The 18554-nt window shown below is 39.7% G+C and overlaps 1 protein-coding gene across 1 annotated transcript in view; it reads right to left on the bottom strand.

Annotated features, from left to right (window-relative positions):
• The window catches only part of LOC134226469 (dynein axonemal heavy chain 6), a 40850-nt gene extending 22533 nt beyond the window's left edge, over nt 1-18317 (bottom strand). Inside the window, exons 1-11 of the mRNA XM_062707261.1 lie at nt 18190-18317; nt 17965-18135; nt 17457-17908; nt 13435-13861; nt 13277-13372; nt 12910-13215; nt 12620-12852; nt 10696-12541; nt 9356-10632; nt 2446-3043; nt 24-2387 (exon numbers count right to left, since the gene is read on the bottom strand). Coding sequence (XP_062563245.1) covers nt 24-2387; nt 2446-3043; nt 9356-10632; nt 10696-12541; nt 12620-12852; nt 12910-13215; nt 13277-13372; nt 13435-13861; nt 17457-17908; nt 17965-18135; nt 18190-18272 — 7853 coding nt within the window. The 5' untranslated portion in view covers nt 18273-18317. The remainder of the gene's footprint in view (nt 1-23; nt 2388-2445; nt 3044-9355; nt 10633-10695; nt 12542-12619; nt 12853-12909; nt 13216-13276; nt 13373-13434; nt 13862-17456; nt 17909-17964; nt 18136-18189) is intronic.
• Between the last annotated feature and the right edge of the window lie 237 nt (nt 18318-18554).

Raw genomic sequence — 18554 nt, 5'->3', positions numbered from 1 at the left:
ACGCAATTAACAAATAATATTACTTTGAACCCAGAAGTATAAGAACTGCTTCCATAACAAACTGTACCAATTTTGGAGGTTTTTGAAATACTCTCAACTCATTAATGTCGTTTTTGTTTAGAGCCTTGAGAGCATCTTGCGCAGCTTGTAGTGTAGGCATAACAATCTCCAAATCTTTTGCGGCTTCATCAGCTATCTCTTGGGTTTCAGCAGCTTTAATTTTAGCTTCTGCTTCATCTTTTGCTACACTTTTTTTAACGCCTTCCGCAATTATATTGTCCTTGTCTAGTTTTGACAATAATTCCTTCATGTTTCTGGATTTTTCTTCCAAAATTGGAACGAACTGTTTCAATTCTTCACCCATTTCAGCTACGACAATATTTGTTTCCAGAATTTTACTCAAACCATTAGCAATCCTATCCTTTTTCTGTTGGATGATGTCAACTCGTTTCTGCACCATAACACGATACTGGTTTATCAACTGCAAATAACTACTAGGAGTCGTATAATAATGCCTTCGCATTTCCCGATAGAACCGTTCTGAAATAGTTTCCACACTTTCGTGCATCATCACGCAAACTTGGGCTAGGTGCTTGCATTGTACTTCATTCTCAGATACTTCTTTTAATGAGCCTATTGCTACTGACAAGAGTGCTTCTGCTGGCCACTTGACAAACCAATCAATTGTACAACAGTTCACCAGCGAAGGGAACATTCGACATCTTCGCCTAAAAGTGTCACCCACAGGGCTCATGCACAATATCACATGCAAATTAGCACGAACGCGTTTGATGAAAAATTCGAATATACCATCTCTTGTCGTGTTAGGATACCCAGATTCTACACAGGGTTGTCGAGCGTTTAATATAATTTTTTCATATTCATCCCCTTCAAACAAATTAGGGACCTCTCCTGAGTTCAGGATATTGTTAATGTCTTCCATAAATTCTTCTTTCACTATTTGAGTATCGGTTATCAAAAATACAGTGGGCTTATTCAATACTCCTGCGATCCAATAAATCTTTCTCAAGTCTTCATGAAAACTCGTATGGTCATACCCTCGTCGGAGAGCAATTTGATTGCACTGGTAACCGTTGATATGTGCGGCCAACCGCGAGAGGCTTTGTTTACCCATTCCGGAAACTCCAACCAATAAACCATTTCCTCGCTCCGATCGAAGTAATCGAGCCAAACGGATTATGTGTTCAATAGCATCTCCAAAAAATATAAGATTCATCTCTTTGCCTCCGGCGGAATTGTAATCTTCCAAGTAATCTGCTAAAACATTCTTCAGTTTTTTATAATCTTTTATTTCCTCATACACGCGGTCTTCTGTTGCCTGCCCGAAGACCATGAAGTCTCCGAAGAAAACTGTCTCTTCTTGTTGGACAACTGTTGTTTCGAAAAATTTCTCGCAGCAATCTTGTAATAGTTGTTTGAAGTACGTCTTATCCTCTTCGCATATTAAACGATCGTAGAATATTCTCATCGACTCGTGATAGAACAAACGAAGCATTTGAATAGGATTCACGTAGGACGAAGAGTCGGCCTGTAGAATGCCTTGAACACACTTGGATAAATCCCGTAAATTAAACACATAATGCGACTTCTTCGGTGTTGGCAGAAGTTCCTCGGAAATTCTTTCGTAAACTGCGACAGCCGCTTCTATGATAGGCTCAGCAAGTGGACGTATAGCCATACTGAAGTCGCTCAAAAACCCAATAAGTATTGATTTGAAAATAGTTTTCAGAGTGTCACTGTTAGGTGACGGAAGGGATAGCAAGGCAAAATGTCTAATAAACCTCGGCGTTAGAACATTCCTTCCACCTCCAGGAGGTGCACACGCTGCTCCTAGTGTAACATCAACAATATCTTTCCAGTACATTTTATCGCGATCGTAAACTCCGTGGAAGTCGAGAAATTGACGTAGCAGTTCAATCGGTGGTTGACTTCCATACACATCTAGTTTCGGCATGTTGACATCATCTATGAAAATGATAATCTTTTTATTGATTGGTGCTCCTAGTAAAGTCTTTTTACGACGTTCCAGTCTTGATTCAATTATTTCTTGAGTACGGGCACTCTCCGATTGAGCCGAGAAATTGACAAAAATCGGTATAACATTTTCCTTCATCAGTTTGTTCAAGATATCCCGAGCTAATACGGATTTACCTACACCAGTATCTCCTGTGAAAAGAACCGGGTACTGCTCTCGGAAAAGCATTTCAGCGACAAATCCGTACTTGGTTGTATCCAGGGTTGGAACGAGCAAGTCGAAATACGCCACATTCGGATTATATTCGAACTGCGGATGAATTGTAGACCAGTTCTCCCATGTTTTTATCGTTGGGTTTATCCTATAGTCCCACAGAGATCCATCGGGTAACCTAAAACAATATTAATTAAATTTTGAATTGTCAACATAAATATTTCAATAAGTCTTACAGAGCTGCATCACTTTCTTGGAACAATGATTTGAGTAACTTTTCAAATCCAACTTTAGATCCATCCAATAAGTTTCCTGCAAACGCCCAAAGAGCAGTCCAAGTGAACAATTTGCAAACGTAGTTTTTTGCATCTCCACGTTCCATGAGATTGATTCCCTGGGTTTGCTTCAACAGTACCAACAACAGTTTTGTCATCATGGATAATTTACTAACATTTACTTGATGGATACTCCAACGGCATTTCCTATTGATGTACTTAACCATTGCATCATAATAACGACTAAACATCAAGTGTATATGTTCCTTCAAGTCTTGGTCCAAGTAACATTCCTCAACTGTATTCAACCACGACGTTATTAGTGCTGCCCATCCCAGGTGCAGTGGGTCAAGATATACCATACCACATCGAGACACCGTTGCAGGTGACGCCTGAGCCAAGTCTTGTACTTCGAATAGCATGTGTACCCAACTTGTGAGCTTTATTCGTTCGGAGTTTGCCAAGCATAGCATTTTGTTGTCATCAAGCACAGTGTTCAAATTCTCAATCCAGACTGCATCTACTGGTCCATCGCAAACCACCCATTGATGCTCTTCCTCTGTAAAACAATAGAAAACAAATCATTTGTGAATGTGAACATCGTCACTGCTATCTTCGCACATGCTGAACCGAAACGATGTTCTACCGTTTCAGCATGCCTACTTTTGTACTCCAGTATGTTTTTTTTTTCTTGAATTAGGGTAAACGGAAATCTGCAAATACACACCTGAGGAAGTTAACTTAGGTGGTGTCCCACTAAAACCAAAACCCTTTCGCCCGTCCGTATCCCCGGCCCGCAATTAAGCAATACATCAGGGGGGGGACTATTGAGAAAGCGGCTGTATGACATTCGCCAGAAAGTCATTTGCCAGAAGGCCTTTTGCCAGAATCAATTTGCCAGAATGGACCATTCCCCAGAAAGTCGTTTGCCAGAATGCACCATTCCCCAGAAAGCCATTCGCCAGAATGTACCATTCCCCAGAATGCACCATTCCCCAGAATTGGTCGTCACTAATTTGCCATGCGCGCGTTTGCTCAGTATGCGCAATAATTCTTAACGGCATGAATTGGCATAACATAGCGTTAAAAGAGAGGGTCATTTGGCATATAGTTGTTTTCTACTGAGGAATAAAACACCGCTCCGGTCGATAATAGCATTGAAAATAACTAATCTGTACATAAGATGTGTGCATACATAAGCCGAGTATAGTAGCTTGCCTGGATTAAGGCAAAAATGGCGGATATGATCCTTTCTTTCAAGTATCTGTTTGTCCGGATTAAGGCAATGGAGGGTGTGATCCCTTCTTCCAAAATAGGTGCTTACCCAGATTTAAGTAATGGTAGATGTGACTCCTTCTTTAAAAATAGGCGTTTGCCCGGATCAACGCAATGGTTGATGTAATTCCTTTTTTAAAAGTAGGCGCTTGCCCGGATTATGGCAATGGTGGATGTGATCCCTTCTTTAAAAGCAGGCGCTAGCCGGGATTAAGGCAACGGTGGATGTGAACCCTTCTTTAAAATTAGGCGATTGCCAAAATTAAAACAATGGTGGATATGATCCCTTCTTCAAAAGAAGGCGCTTGTCCGAATTAAGGCAATGGGTAATGTGATACCTTCTTTGAAATTAGGTGCTTGCCCCGATTAAGGCAATGGTTGATGTGAACCTTTTTTAAAAATAGGTGTTTGCCAGGATTAAGGCAATGGTCGATATGATCCCTTCTTCAAAAGAAGGCGCTTTTCCGGATAAGGGTAATTGTGCATGTAATTCATTCTTTAAAAGAAGGCGCTTGCTCGGATTAAGGCAATGGTGGATGTGGTCCCTTCTTTAAAAGTAGGCGTTTGCCTCAAATGAAGCAATGGTGGATGTGATTCCTTCTTTTAAAAGTAGGCGCTTGCCCAAATTAAAGCAAAAGTGGATGTGATCCCTTCTTTGAAAATAGGCGTTTGTCAGAAATGAAGCAATGGTGGATATGACCCATTTCTTAAAAAAGGTGCTTGCTCCGATTAAAGCAAGGTGTTCAGTCCGCAAGGCGGGCTGAAGTACGGTGATTGGTCAGATACAATCAACCAATCAGAGCGCAGTAGCCATCTCGATTCAACTATAAAACAGCGCGCTGTTCTGCAACCGTCATTCAGTTATTCAAACGCCACGGACGAAGCAAGCCGAAGCAGCAGACCCGAAAAGGAATCCAGCAACGAGCGAGAACGAGACCGACCCGACACCCGCAGCCGTGCGGCGATCAGCAGCTGTGCGTCGAGCAACAGCCGTAGGAGTGCGAGGGGTGGTGCAGCTGATTCTTGCTGATGCAGCGTCACCGACGTCGCCCGATATCGCAAGCGTTGCGTAGTGGTAGTGGTAGCAGCGAGGCTACGAAGAAATTTTGTGTATACTGAAGAAAATTAATACATAGAATGAAGAACTAAACTGTGTAGCTCTGTGTTTTGCTCCAACGTTTGCTCCCTTTTCAACACCAATCCAACCGGCTCTTTTCAGAGCCAATTCAGAGTTAATAATAATTTTCCAATTGAAAGAGTTAAATAATTTTCGACGGCCGTTTCGGCCTATCCAGAGGGACGATCCATCGTCAACAGACAGCCAATCCCAGACCTGCCTCCATTGCGACGGCAACCACCGGTGTTGTCCATCCGTGGCTCGGTCCTACGAGGGGAACGGGCAATCCATCCGACCAGCAGCGCAGCATACAATCCACCTAACCTTCAACACAAGGATAGATGTTATCCCGATGTCCCGGCGGCCTAGCGATAAGATGCTCGGCTATAAAACAAGACAATGCTGAGGATGACTGGGTTCGATTCTTGGTGCCGGTCTAGGCAATTTTTGGTTTGGAAATTGTCTGGACTTCCCTGGGCATAGAAGTATCATCTGTTTGTTTCATGATATACGAATGCAAAAATGGCAACTTGACTTAGAAAATTCACGAAACTTCAGAAACTGTGGAAGTACTGAAGGAACACTAAGCAGTGCCAATGAAGAAGAAGATGCTATTCCTTCTTTAAACGTAGGTGGTTGCCAGTGTCCGTGTTTGAATATGTCAATTGTGGAAATGATTCCTTCTTTAGAAATAGACATTTTGCCTAGACTTGTAGATATAACTTCTTCAATGAAAGCAAATGGCGTCTAGTATGACTTAAAATGATATTATCCAATTGTAGATATGATTTAATTTATAATGAAGTCTGCGTGTGGAATGAGACGAAGAAATATGATATCCATTCGTAAACAGTTTGTTTGGTATTTTTTGATAAACAGTATCCATCTTTCTGAAAATTGTCTAATATGTTGAATAAACCCTTTTATGAAAATTAATTATACCGCAAATCCCTTCATCACAAAATGATGCCAAATCCACTAAATAATGCAAAATTACCTTCTTTATATTTTTTTCTATTCTTTAGCCATCAATAATAATTGGAATTTCCAGTTTTACTATTTCTGGGGAATGGTACATTCTGGCAAATTACTCAAATGGTCTATTCTGGGGAATGGCTTTCTGGCATATGGTCCATTCTGGCAAATGGGTTTCTGGCAAACATCGTTCTGGCAAATTGATTCTGGCAAATGGTTTTCTGGCAAATGTCATACAATCGAGAAAGCTCACGCCTATACTAACGCACTCGACGTTATTACACCCAACATCGACCTCAAGGGTGGTAACCTCACCACCCGTCGATCGCAAGCTATGTTTTTTTTCCTTTCTTGAGAAAACAGAACAGTGATACTGTTTTTGGCCATGCATAGGAGCCCTAGACACATCCTTGTCTTACTTCTAGAATATCACCAATGAAAACCCGGGATTTAGCTCTGTCTGCAAGACCATTTCAAGCAAGAGATTTTTTTCAGTAATAAGAACTTCCGTTTGTTCCTCTCACTACCATTGTTCACCAGTTCAAGAAGAGTTACTACGTATTTAAACCCCTAACTCGATTTTACCAGCAGTCAGTTCATCATAGGACCGGGTACCGAGGTTTTTTAACAAATTGCTTGAAAAGTTGTTTCCGCTTCATACAGTCTAGCCTCAAACAAAAGGAATTCGACTCTTTCAACTGTCTGCAAGGTAACATTAATTATGTTTTATTTCTGAGACTGCTGTTGGTAGCTGGGACTTAATACGATGAATCCTTAATTACCACAACTTATGTCCCTAGCTAGAAAATGGATCAAGCTAGGGCTCTGTATGGTAGAACTTACACCGCAACACACTACGTCAAAATGATCTACCGCATGGTTTCCCAAACTGTGGGTCCCGACCCCCAGGGGGGTCGCGAGCGGATTGTTGGTGGGTCGCGTAGAATATTAATTGCTGCTCGAAAGCCGAACCTTTTGATCATTTTTTTCAGGAACATAATTTCAAGTTCAAACCGCATTTCATTTTATATATTCATCACATGCTATTTTAGAAAACATTTATGTCTAAAAGCTGTCCCCTTAATGAAGTAAAATAAAAACGCTTACATTTTGACAAACAATATCATGTTCCTCATTTTTTGCATTTTTACATGTAAGGTAACGTGAATATTTTTTATGTGGAAGGAGCCGAAACAGATGACATTCAGATTCAATTAATGCTTAATACTACTTGGTAAAATGCATTTTTTCATAGATGGGTCGCGAGACATATAGAATTTTGCTAGGTGGGTCGCATACCCAAAAGTTTGGGAAGCTCTGATCTACCGTGTTACAGGACGTGTTTCGGCAAGCTATGATAGTAACCTATCGGTCTGTATCATAAACTCGCGTAAGAGACGAGCACCCTGGCAACAAATATCGCGCGGTAACCGCAATGACCTCTCTATCTACATACGTGTGAGGTGCATACATACTTTATACTTTTAGATTCATTCCCCTTCCTTGTGTATGATTGTTGATGACGATGATGACAGATTGGTTGGTCAATACATCGCATACATCTGTCAACAAGTCAGTGCGACCATTCGCCAGAAGTAGCGTCAGCATCCTATCATGAAGTGCGGAGCTTCATAAGCAAATAACTTGCAGTGCACAGATCGACTGCATGTCGAGCAAGGGCCTCATACGCCTGTCATTGGCGAACAAAGCTCGTGTACTCTGCATCGAAGCTTAGAACCGGTGTTAGGGCGCAATCGTTAATGTGAACATTTTTATATTCGGTTAGCTACTTTTTTTTTTTTTTTGAGGTTTACTGGCGGGACTCTGAATAGAGTAGAAACCTCTGCACCAGGCCTTTGATGATACCGTTGCATAATTCCTTTCGAAGCAGTTTGCCAGCCGTACACGGAACATGTCGTCCAAGAAGACGCTGTTGCAACTGAATCAGAGGGAATTACGTTCATAAATAGTCAGACAGGTCTCATGCTAACTAACATCGTTATAGTTTAAAGTAATTTTTGTCATTTTCTTGTCAGAGTCAAACTATTTTGTCAGTTTTTATGCTATTTAGACGTCTATTGTCATTGTACGCGCTCGAAATCGACCGAAGCAGTTTTTTCAACTCACATGGAACATGTTGCCCAATGCTTCATCGAAGAAACTGAGTCGGAAGTTTTTTTTATCAAGTATAAGAAAGTGTTCAATCCCCGATTTATAAAAAATGACAAGTTAATAACTTTTGAAGCAGTTTTCCAGCCGTACAAGGATCATGTCGTCCATTAAGACACTGTTGAACTGGCTCAAAAGACATTACATTTACAACTCTAATAGATATTCTCTCCCATTATCTCATTCCTAATCATATAGAATTTTTTAAATCTTTTGTTTATTTTGGAGGCTCGATTGCCGAATCATATAGATTGGTCTGTACGATGTCATTTTTGTCTTTATGGTCAGAAGGTATGAAGTATGCGTTCCTTGAATTACTTTGTTTGCCTAAGTTATTGGTTCATCCTGTGTCAATACACATGGCACGCATCAGAAAAGTATTGCCGAAAAGAAGAGAACTCACATCATTATCACTGATGAAAAAGGCCTCTGCATGACTGCACTACCATTCAAGGCTCCAAGACACGAGATCCGTTGGATCACATGCAAATGCCGTAAATTAGTGCGTCAATGCCAGATATGTAACGCGGCACCAAATAAAAATAGTCAACATGTGATACCACCACGACAGGATATGCCTTTTGTTGCCATATCAGTGCTAATGGCGTAAGCCGACCCACCGCGGCAAGGTAACATATCCGAGGGGAAGGTTTTTTATATTCGGTTAGTTACTGCAAATAAATTCTTTTTCGAGTCCCTATAATCAAGCAGTTAAATCAAGCATATCACATCATTATATTGCTGCATGATTGAGTGTTTATTTTTGATAAAATATCGAAAACAAAAGTGTGCATAAAAATTGCCTCGCCATAACGAAAAGGTGGTAGAGAATAAACACTGTTGTTTACAGTTTAGAACCAAATCCAGATGTCGCACATATTGGGGTAGGGATTCAGTGCTACGCCTTCTCCCCCTGATGTCGAGTGATTCCTTACAATAGACCAATGCAAACTCTAACTTAACCTCACTTATTTTGACAGTTCACAGAGCTTGTTTCCAAGGTGGTACTGTGATCCGAATATTTCAGTGATATTCTTTGCATTCAGCATAAAATCAATCGCAAAGGACATCTACATGCGAATAAAAAGACGAAACAATTTTATCGGAAGCTTCGCCGGTGGCTAAGTCCCGGTGAAAAAGCTCTGTGAACTGTCAACCTACGTCATCATGCACTATTGATGGATATTTACAATACGGAGGTCCCCGTAGCCCACCCGTGAATTTAGCGTCCCAAAATTACTCTTTGGTGAAAGATTCGAGCAACATATTTGTCCGGCATTTGTATGGGGGTATTTTTTATAAATCTTAACTTAACATTTGTTTATTAAAACTCACCTAAAATATTTACTGCGGCCCGGATAGCCAACCCCAACAAGCCGTCTTTCCATTCCATGGTTGCTAAATTTACATATCCATAAAGCTCGTCCATGCTAATTGCTTTCGGATTGAGAGTTTGAATATTCACCGGTCTGTTGTAGGGGCCTTCGATCATGTCATTATACAGTTTTTCCAATGCACACGCCAGTGTATGTAGCACTGTTGTTTTTCCGCTTCCGGTAGGGCCAACCAACATAACACCCCAACGAACAACCATTGTTTCGTAAAGCTGAAGAGTTTTAAGAATTAGTTCCGGAACGGTTTGCAAATTATTCTGCTCCATGCAATACTCAATGGCTCCCTGTAAACTACCCCTCTCTGGTTCCGGTAAATCTACTCCTGGAAACAAGTCACCTAATATACCATTAAACAAAACTGCATCATTTGCCAGAAACTTCGGTAGATTAGAATCTCTTAGCGCACAAATCAAGGTAATGTCCTCTGGCTGATCAGGAGAGGCACGCTTAAGAGCACCTGCCATTACCAGAACACTTTTCACAGCCCGCATTCCAAAATCATAATGATCCTGTTGACTAAGCTGTTCGCTACAGAGTTTATACATCTGAACCATTTTCTTCGCCAGTATTTTAGATGCTTCAAATCCTTCGGAATACAATATTACTTCGGCAATCAAAGCATAATCCGGCACCATCATGGATATAGGTCTAAATAATGCCTTGAGATTGTCCGGGAGCTCCGTTCTTCCTGCGTATCCAGGATTCATAGTAATGAATGCAGCACAAGAGGGTTTCAACTTAATTTCGCGGTTTTCAAACATGAATCGCTTCATTTTCATCGCCTTGGCGTTTCTTATTGTGATTAACTGCTGTGCAATTACTGATAAAACTTCGATATCAATCCGATTGAATTCATCGAAACAACACCACGCCCCCGATTGTGCCAAACCAGTAAAAAATCTTCCCATCATTTTGTAATCCAGTCCGTCGGAGCAATTGAATACAACGCATTGAATTGCAAGTGCCTTGGCGAGATCTTTGGTAGTTTCAGTTTTTCCAGTTCCTGCTGGTCCAGCAGGAGCTCCACCTAAATCCATTTGCAGAGCGCCCATCAAACATAAATAGCATCTGTCTGTTAACGGTGTAATGACCAGAACTCCGCCTGCACCAAGATATTCATAGAAATATGGTTGATTGGACGATGCCATTTTAGTTTCAACTGTGTCGGTCTCAGTCATCCAGTAATACCGTAGCATTTTGAGCCATTCGAAATCTGACCTGAAATTTTGAAAAATTCCTATGTATTTGTGTAAATGAAAAAAAAAAAAAAGTATTTCATACGATTTGGTAACTGCTTTCTCGATCATTTGTGAAATCATGTCCATGGCATGTACGTCGATGGTGATAAGCGCACATAGAACCTTTCGTACTAGCTTTGATATATTTGTTCTCGCAATTGATGCTAAAATAGCTAGATTTTTGACTAATTTTTCCTTGAACGCAATCATTTTCTTCATAGTTTTTCCTTTTCCATCTAGAATTTCATGTACATCGGCACACCATTGCTGTTGTGATACTGTTAACACTATCTGGTTAGGATGTTCTTGCATCCAGAATGATCGATCTTTTGTCGGGTAGCATCGATATCCCAGTCGCATGTATCTTTTCACTGCCAGGAACATTGCTTCTTCTACTTTGGATAACCAGTCTTCAACGGCTCCACGTGCTTTCAAGCCTATACCGAAGGTAAGACGCTCACCCTCGGGAGATATCATAGCAATAATGTCATTTGTCATCACAGATTCTCCACTTTCGGTCTTTTTCTTGCCAAACTCAATACGAGCAATAGCGTCGAAGCATTTTCTAAGATGCGGTTGGACGGCGTGTGGATTTTTGGTTTGGGCTAAAATTTCCAACAGTTCATCGTTTGACAGAAAGTAGAACCTTGGGAATGCCATGCGTTTCACTTCAAGATATGCTTCTAGACAACGAGTAACTTTTTCTAGCAGAACGTTGTTAATCTGTAACTGCTCCAAAACCCCTTCAGCAGTCACGGCGCTCAATGCCATTGGAGATTTCTGCGTACGTCTCATAAGATCTTTCCAACTTTTATCAACTTGGAGGAACATTTGTGTTTCGTGGGGCAGTTGTCTTTGTATATCAGGTGCAGAAAATATAGCCTCCAAGTAAATCCAAGATTGCTGACACACTAACCATTCGTCCAAAGTGCGTGAGAAAAGGTCGAGCTGCTTAGTCCAGTCATCAACTTTCGCTTTGATCGGTCCAACGTGCCTCGATGCAGCTATTGTACTAATATTGATACTCGATTCATCCAGAACAGTTTGAATCTCATCAGTTCCTGCTAATATGAATACATCTCGAGCATCTCTATGACTGACCACGGTAAGCTCAAGTTCTTTCCAGGCATTTTCAACTTTGTTCAAAAGTGTTTCCAGTCCGGATTCTGCGCTCGCCATGTTGGACACCTCCATCAGCTCATTAGCGATTTCTTCTTCGAAAGCATTAGCATCCTCAAAAGTATGCAGGTATATGTCGTCTTCCCCTGCCAATCGCTTGTTCAAGATTTGTTCGATTTTAATCCAATGGCGATTTTTCAGTGCCGGATTACGAAGATACGTAAGCACAGGTATTTTTTCTTTAAATTCTTCCGCTTCAAGCCTTAACTTTGGTATAATGTCATTTTTGGGTAGGTTCTTATCCAGCATAGCACAGTTTTTCAAAATTTTATTGTTAAGAGCTTCAACTTCTTCGACGTTTAGATCGTAGAATTTGATCTCACTCCACAGTTCTAAACTATCTTTCCATTGCTGCACACCGTCCCACAGTGTCTGGCGGAGCTTGACTTCATTCATCACGATGTCCAGTTTATCGAAACGAGTAACTTCCAATCGAAACTCTTTTTGGTACTTTCGATATTCCTGTGCTTTACGCTGACATGAACTTAGTCGTTCTGAAAGATCTATCAGACAGTCGCGGATCTGTGCTGGGTCTGATTTAACGTCCAAAAGCCACTCCTGAAGCACTTGTTCACTGATTTCCTCCACTTCTGAGAATATCTTGGCAATGTCTGTTTGCAAGCATAAGTCGAATTTGTTTATCATATCGCGCTTGTTTGTACGTTTGTTATCCATAATTTCCCTAATCTGCACCATCAATTCTTCCATATCTAGGAATATAAATCGTTATGTAGAAGAGCAACAATATACTAACTAACAAATCTAAAACCTAAAGATTTGATACGAACCGAGGTACTTATCCTTATCTTCATCTCTGAAGGGAATCTTAAATATTTTCATTATCTTCAGTGCTTCGTAGGCGTAGTTCAACTCCTTCTCCAAATTTTCTACTTGTTCGTGGCATACCTCAAGAAAGTTGAAATAGTATATGTATTGATTTGTTTCCTCAGGAACAATCATAAGCTTGGTAGAAATTTCTTCCCCTTTCTGGCTGACATAGTTGATTTTCTCTATGGCAAGTCTGTAATTCATCAGTTTATTTTAATTTTATAATCAGGCGGTACGGAAGGAACATTACTTTGGTAAAGTTTCATCTAATACCGATAAAAGATCTTGGCAGACGGGAAGTATTTCTTCGCGGAACGTTAGCTGTTTGACTTGCACTAAACCAAGTCGTTGAGATTCGTGAATGTTCTCCAGTTCTGTCATTTCCGAGTTGTATCTTTGACAGAATTTCTCCAATGTGTTCAAATCCGTCTCGTTTCTAATTAGGTCTCGGTCCATTGCAAGTGCCTTATGGTAGTTATCACGAATTTTGTCAAATTTTATGGTATATTCGTCAACAATATCGTACGCTTCGTTAATATGAATATTTATGGATTTTCTATGAAAATATAAAAGAATAATTTAAAATACAGAACAAATAAAAATGACGTAAAACTCACATGTTATTCAGAAGTTCAGTATCATTGTCCATAATAAAATTAAAACTTGGTGGGTTTCCACATAGGCGATCTTCTTGGCGACCCATTATAATAGGCCTAATAGGGATAAACACAATGTTATTTAATCGTATGATAGTGCTCAATATTACAAAACATACTCTGTGAATAAAGCAAAATATGAGTCACTTTGGAATCTCTCTATGCTTCTCGTTGATTCCACTACCATTGAACAAATATTTTCGAGCAATGAAGAAGCAACACTTCTCGATGGATCAACGGCGATTTTGGTTGGGTGTAACACCAATTCGATCGTCATGAAGGGCATTTTTTCCGTTAGCTCTATCGAATACCCTTTGAAAACTTGTGAAAGATTCCGAAACGACTCGCTTAACACCTGATGTAGCAGATTGATCATCATGTGATCGGCGTATCCTAAGAATCTTGCAAGCAATGCACAGAGTTTACGTTTATTGGCCCGCTCCGTGAAACTCATAATATCCTTTAGCTTTTTCTTATTGGTACAGTTCAATGCCTCATCGTGAGGCGAATAACCACGATCCGATAGTGTGTTGGTACAAGCATCATCTTTGAAAAAAAAAGTTGATAATAAAATGTATTTATTAATACAGTTACAAAGTAGCATTAGTTTTCTTTAGAGTCCTATAAAAAGAGTAACGTCATGTGCCACGTTTGACAGGTCTCCTGCTCGTTTGGAACGCGCATTTGTATGAAACTGACAGACGATTCTGTTCCAATTCTGACACTTGACGACACTGTTATTATAGTCACTGTAGTTTTCTTAACATCTATTAGGCAGAGTGAATGTAATTAAGAGTGGCGACATGTGCCGCATTTGACAGGTCTCCTGCTCGTTTGGAACACGATTTTGTATGGGAATGACAGATGAATTTTGTTCCAATTCTGACAGTGTCGCCACTCTTAATTACATACACTCTGCTATTAGGATGTACTGTAACAGGGGTTAGATAAAATGTTGTCGAAATTCAAAGCAGGGGGTAACTTTGCGAAAAATCGATTTTGATAAAACTGGGACCATCGGAAGCGGAAACTTTTCTTCTATTCTTTCCCCGTCCTAAACCTAAGATGTGCTCCTGACCACCAGAGATGTTCTGGGTTCTCCAAGGGTTTGTTGAAAAGGTATTTTTTCTTCTGCTTGTTATTTTATTTAACTTCCATCATGTTTCATGCTTTCAATATGCTGACCAATACTGGCTGCAGATCAAAAATCCATCAGATATACGCAGAGATATGGTCCTTTCCGTGAAAACGGTCCGGGATTGACCATACACCATGAACAGATGTCACTTTTGCCGATCACCCGGAACCTGTTACAAATTGGCCAGTGGATCTTAAAGTCCTCGAAATTTCATTTCATTTTCATTTTGCAGCGTTTGGTGGGGCAATGAGAGCGCAAGTCAATCCAAAGCCGATAATAGAGAGGCTAATGGCAGAAGAGTCCTTGCAGACCACTTGAACGCCATGGGGTAGGATAAGGATGGGGTGATGTGAGGTTCGGATTTGGAATCGACTCTACACTAATGCAAAATGTAATTGACTTCAAACTACTCAATGATCAAAGGCTAAAATAATAATTTCAAAAATTCTAGTACAACGTTTTTCTAGTTTTTAAAATGCAATGTGTTCTTCTTTTGCCGTGGAAGCAGCTGATGTGGTTTGAAAGGTCACTTAGTCATATAGTCCAATTATAAGTTATTTAATTTGTTAGCTTTTTGTGACCACATTGAAAATATAAAAAATATTACATATTAGTGTTCTGTTCTATAGCTTTTATGTATGCAGAATGAAAATTAATTAACTTTGTTTGTTCTGGGTGTAGGTTATGCATTCATCAAATCACTTTGTTAACCTAAGTCATTGTTTCGTCAATGTTCTTAAGCTGTGTCGACACTACAAACTTAATGTAAGATATATCATGTAAAAGTGGAAACTGTTAAAGAATTTATATTGTTCCATTTTTTTTGTCAAAGTTGCCCTTAACTTTAAACTGTTCTAACCCCGAGCAGGAGAAATTGGCTCAATAATACTTAATTCTGTTATTGATACCTTACTCTGTTATGAACTAGCCCTGGATAAGAGGTAAAATACCAAAGGAATAATACCAAAAACTAATATGTGCAATACTTAAGCCATAACAAACTCAGTTATTAAATTGAATTTCAATAACAAATGCATAACCAATTATTATTCGTTTGGTATTGAAATAACTAAGCATGGTATGCCTCACGTATTCTGCATATAAATTTTTGGTATTATTTTTTGGTATTTTACCTCTTATGCAAAGCTAAATCATACCAATTTCTGTTATCGAGGTCGTCGCTCCTGCTCGGGAACAAGTAGCTTTATCGTTGATTAATTACGGTGATTATCTATTAAGTTCTAATCAAGGTCAGCTATAGGATTCGCTTTTCGGTGGCAAACTAAAGCTTCATCTCGCCTATTGCCTATCTATTTGTAAAAAATATCGAGAATGAGATTGTTCATATACCATCATTATAATGTGTGATATTTTTCATTATTGCTCTTCGAAGTGAGGCATAACAAAATAAAACTGGCACCACGTTCCTAGTTTTAAAAAAACTTCTACTCAGTGAATCCAGCAGTCGATTCCCTACGAATGTCTTGAATACTTTGTTTTTCAATAAATGCCTAGCTAGCTAAATGTAAGCGTGGCTACGACTCAGCGTCACAGGGAACGCATCAGAAAAGTATTGCCGAAAACTCACATCGTTATCACTGATGAAAAAGGCCTCTGCCTGACTGCACTACCATTCAAGGCTCCAAAACACGATGTCCGTTGGATCACATGCACATGCGGTAAATCAGTGCGCCAATGCCAGATATGTGACGCGGCACCAAACAAAAATAGTCAACATGTGATACCACCACGACAGGATATGTCTTTGGTTGCCATATCAGTGCTAATGGCGTAAACCCACCCATCGCGGCAAGATCACATATCCGAGGGGAGGGAAATTGGCCAGTGGGTCTTAAAGTCCTCAAAATGTATCTTTAATATAGATTATATATTCATTGTCTTAGAAAAACCTGAAATTTTACATGCATGGTTCTTGATGGTTCCAAAACCGGCCCCTCCTCGAAGGCCCCTGGAACCTGTTGTAAGGGTGGCAATGGATATAATCATCCTGGAAATGTTCCTGTAATCACTGTCCCATAAAGCCATGAAGGTTAATACCTACTCATATTCGCATTTCTTAGATTTGTTATCATTTCGTCATCTTCCCGGAACTGTTTTCATGGAAATGGTCATATCTCTGCATATTTTTTAATGGATTCTCGATCTACAGCCAGCTTTGATTGGCATATTAGTTCTATTTTCTGGAGACATTGTAAAAAATGATAAGTAAACGTCATATAAAATGACGAGCAGTTAAAAAAATGCATTATGAATATACCTTCGGAAAACCCGAGACATCTACAATGGCCAAAAACGGATCTGCGATTTTGGAATAAGACGGATTACAAGAAGAGTATCCGCTTCCGATGGTCCCGGTTTTATCAAAATCAGATTACACTACGCAAAGTTGGGATGATTTCAAATTTAGCCTATCTCAATCTTTTTGTCTAACCACTGTATATGTAGAATCCTTTTTTTTTGCGCTGCATTTATTCTTATTATATTCTAAACTTATAACGTAGTCGAATTCTAACCATATTACCTACTTGATATTTAGTTTTTACTGTAGTACTGCTAAAAATGTGAAATGCTGAAAAATACCAGCCAATGTTTTAACTTATATTGAATGTAATGGCAACATTTTTTTTATGTACAGGTTATCCGACTTCGTCAGTAGATGGGAATAACCAGCGCGGGGGGGGGGGCATACATTTTCAGTGCAAAACGTAAGCAAACGAGCATAAATTCCATACAAAAATCCAAGATGGCTGAGTTGGGGATATTGACAAGTCGGATAACCTGTACATAAAAAAATCTTGTGTAATGGCATTACAGATCTATTAATAATTAAAAATGACAAACCATTTATACAATTAATCAATTTCTAATACCAAATCAAATGCGTAAAGACGTAATTTTTTACATGGTAAAATATAGGGAATACTATTCAAAAAATCTTATGGATGGGACCGGATATATAACTAATTACTTAAAGATACTTACATAGCACTCCGCGCATCTTTTTGTTCAGATTGAACAACAAATCGCGCACTTGTTCATAAGTCGTTAGCTGAGTTTCCACAAAGTACGGCAAATGCCAATTTTCGCAAACAGAGACATCGAAATATCGGAAATGTATCAACTGCTCGTACTGCTCTCTCATATAGAGCAAAGCTTTGGCCAAACGTGGCATCGCCAGAAACAAACTTCCGCCCAACGCGTGCTTGGCAGTTTCATACTTCGTGCGCTTGACATTTTGCCGCCACTGACGGAACGCCTTTGCGTAGCGATAGTTGCCAAAGAAATTCAGCTTTGTTATTCGTTTGTACATTTCGTAATCGGCAAGCCACTCGTTAAGTTGACTGAAATGGTTTTCGCTATCGCTCCAATATGTAATGCCATGCCGGCTTACTGTATAGTACTCGTGTTTGTCGACTTTACTGAATGGAACTTCCCTGCAAATTGAGGAGATTTAAACAAATTGCATATGTCTGATTTATTTTTTACCGACAGAAACAGATAGGGTCCAAAACGTTCACTACATCTCGGGAATGCATAAGTTAAAAATATGAAACTGTTGTCTCTCAACTTCTTTATCTTTTTCTCCATTAGCTCCTCTATGTTTATCGGCGATGGTCGAGGGAGTTTGAGCGTGCGGGCGGTAATACGCTTTTTACGATCACTATACAGAAATACGGTTAAAATTTTAATCTTAATAAACATGTGGTTTACTAACTTGCTGACTTTAGTTGAACCACTAAATGTAGTTTTTGTCTTTAAAAGACTTGATTTGGCCTTTTTATCTGTCCAACTTTCCATTTTGCCGGTGTTGCGGAAAGCGAATCAGTTTGTAAAAGTAACAAAATCCTTGGCAACGTCAACCGACCTTGACGACAATGGTAGCTACGTTACTGGATTGATCAACACCTGATATATCAACACTCTCGGATCAACACGTGTACGGTCTCGCGAACACATGTTTATTGGAACATTATAAACCACATCCTCGACAAAATCTCAGATTATAACATAGCCTCAAAGATATTTAGAATGGCCTGGAAGTATATTAGGTAATATTGCTATCACGGTGCCCCGGTAGAC

This window comes from Armigeres subalbatus, chromosome 3 (assembly GCF_024139115.2).
Source record: "Armigeres subalbatus isolate Guangzhou_Male chromosome 3, GZ_Asu_2, whole genome shotgun sequence".
Classification (NCBI taxonomy): domain Eukaryota; kingdom Metazoa; phylum Arthropoda; class Insecta; order Diptera; family Culicidae; genus Armigeres; species Armigeres subalbatus.
Note: the sequence above shows the minus strand (reverse complement) of the source record. Positions and strands in the feature narration are given on the sequence as shown.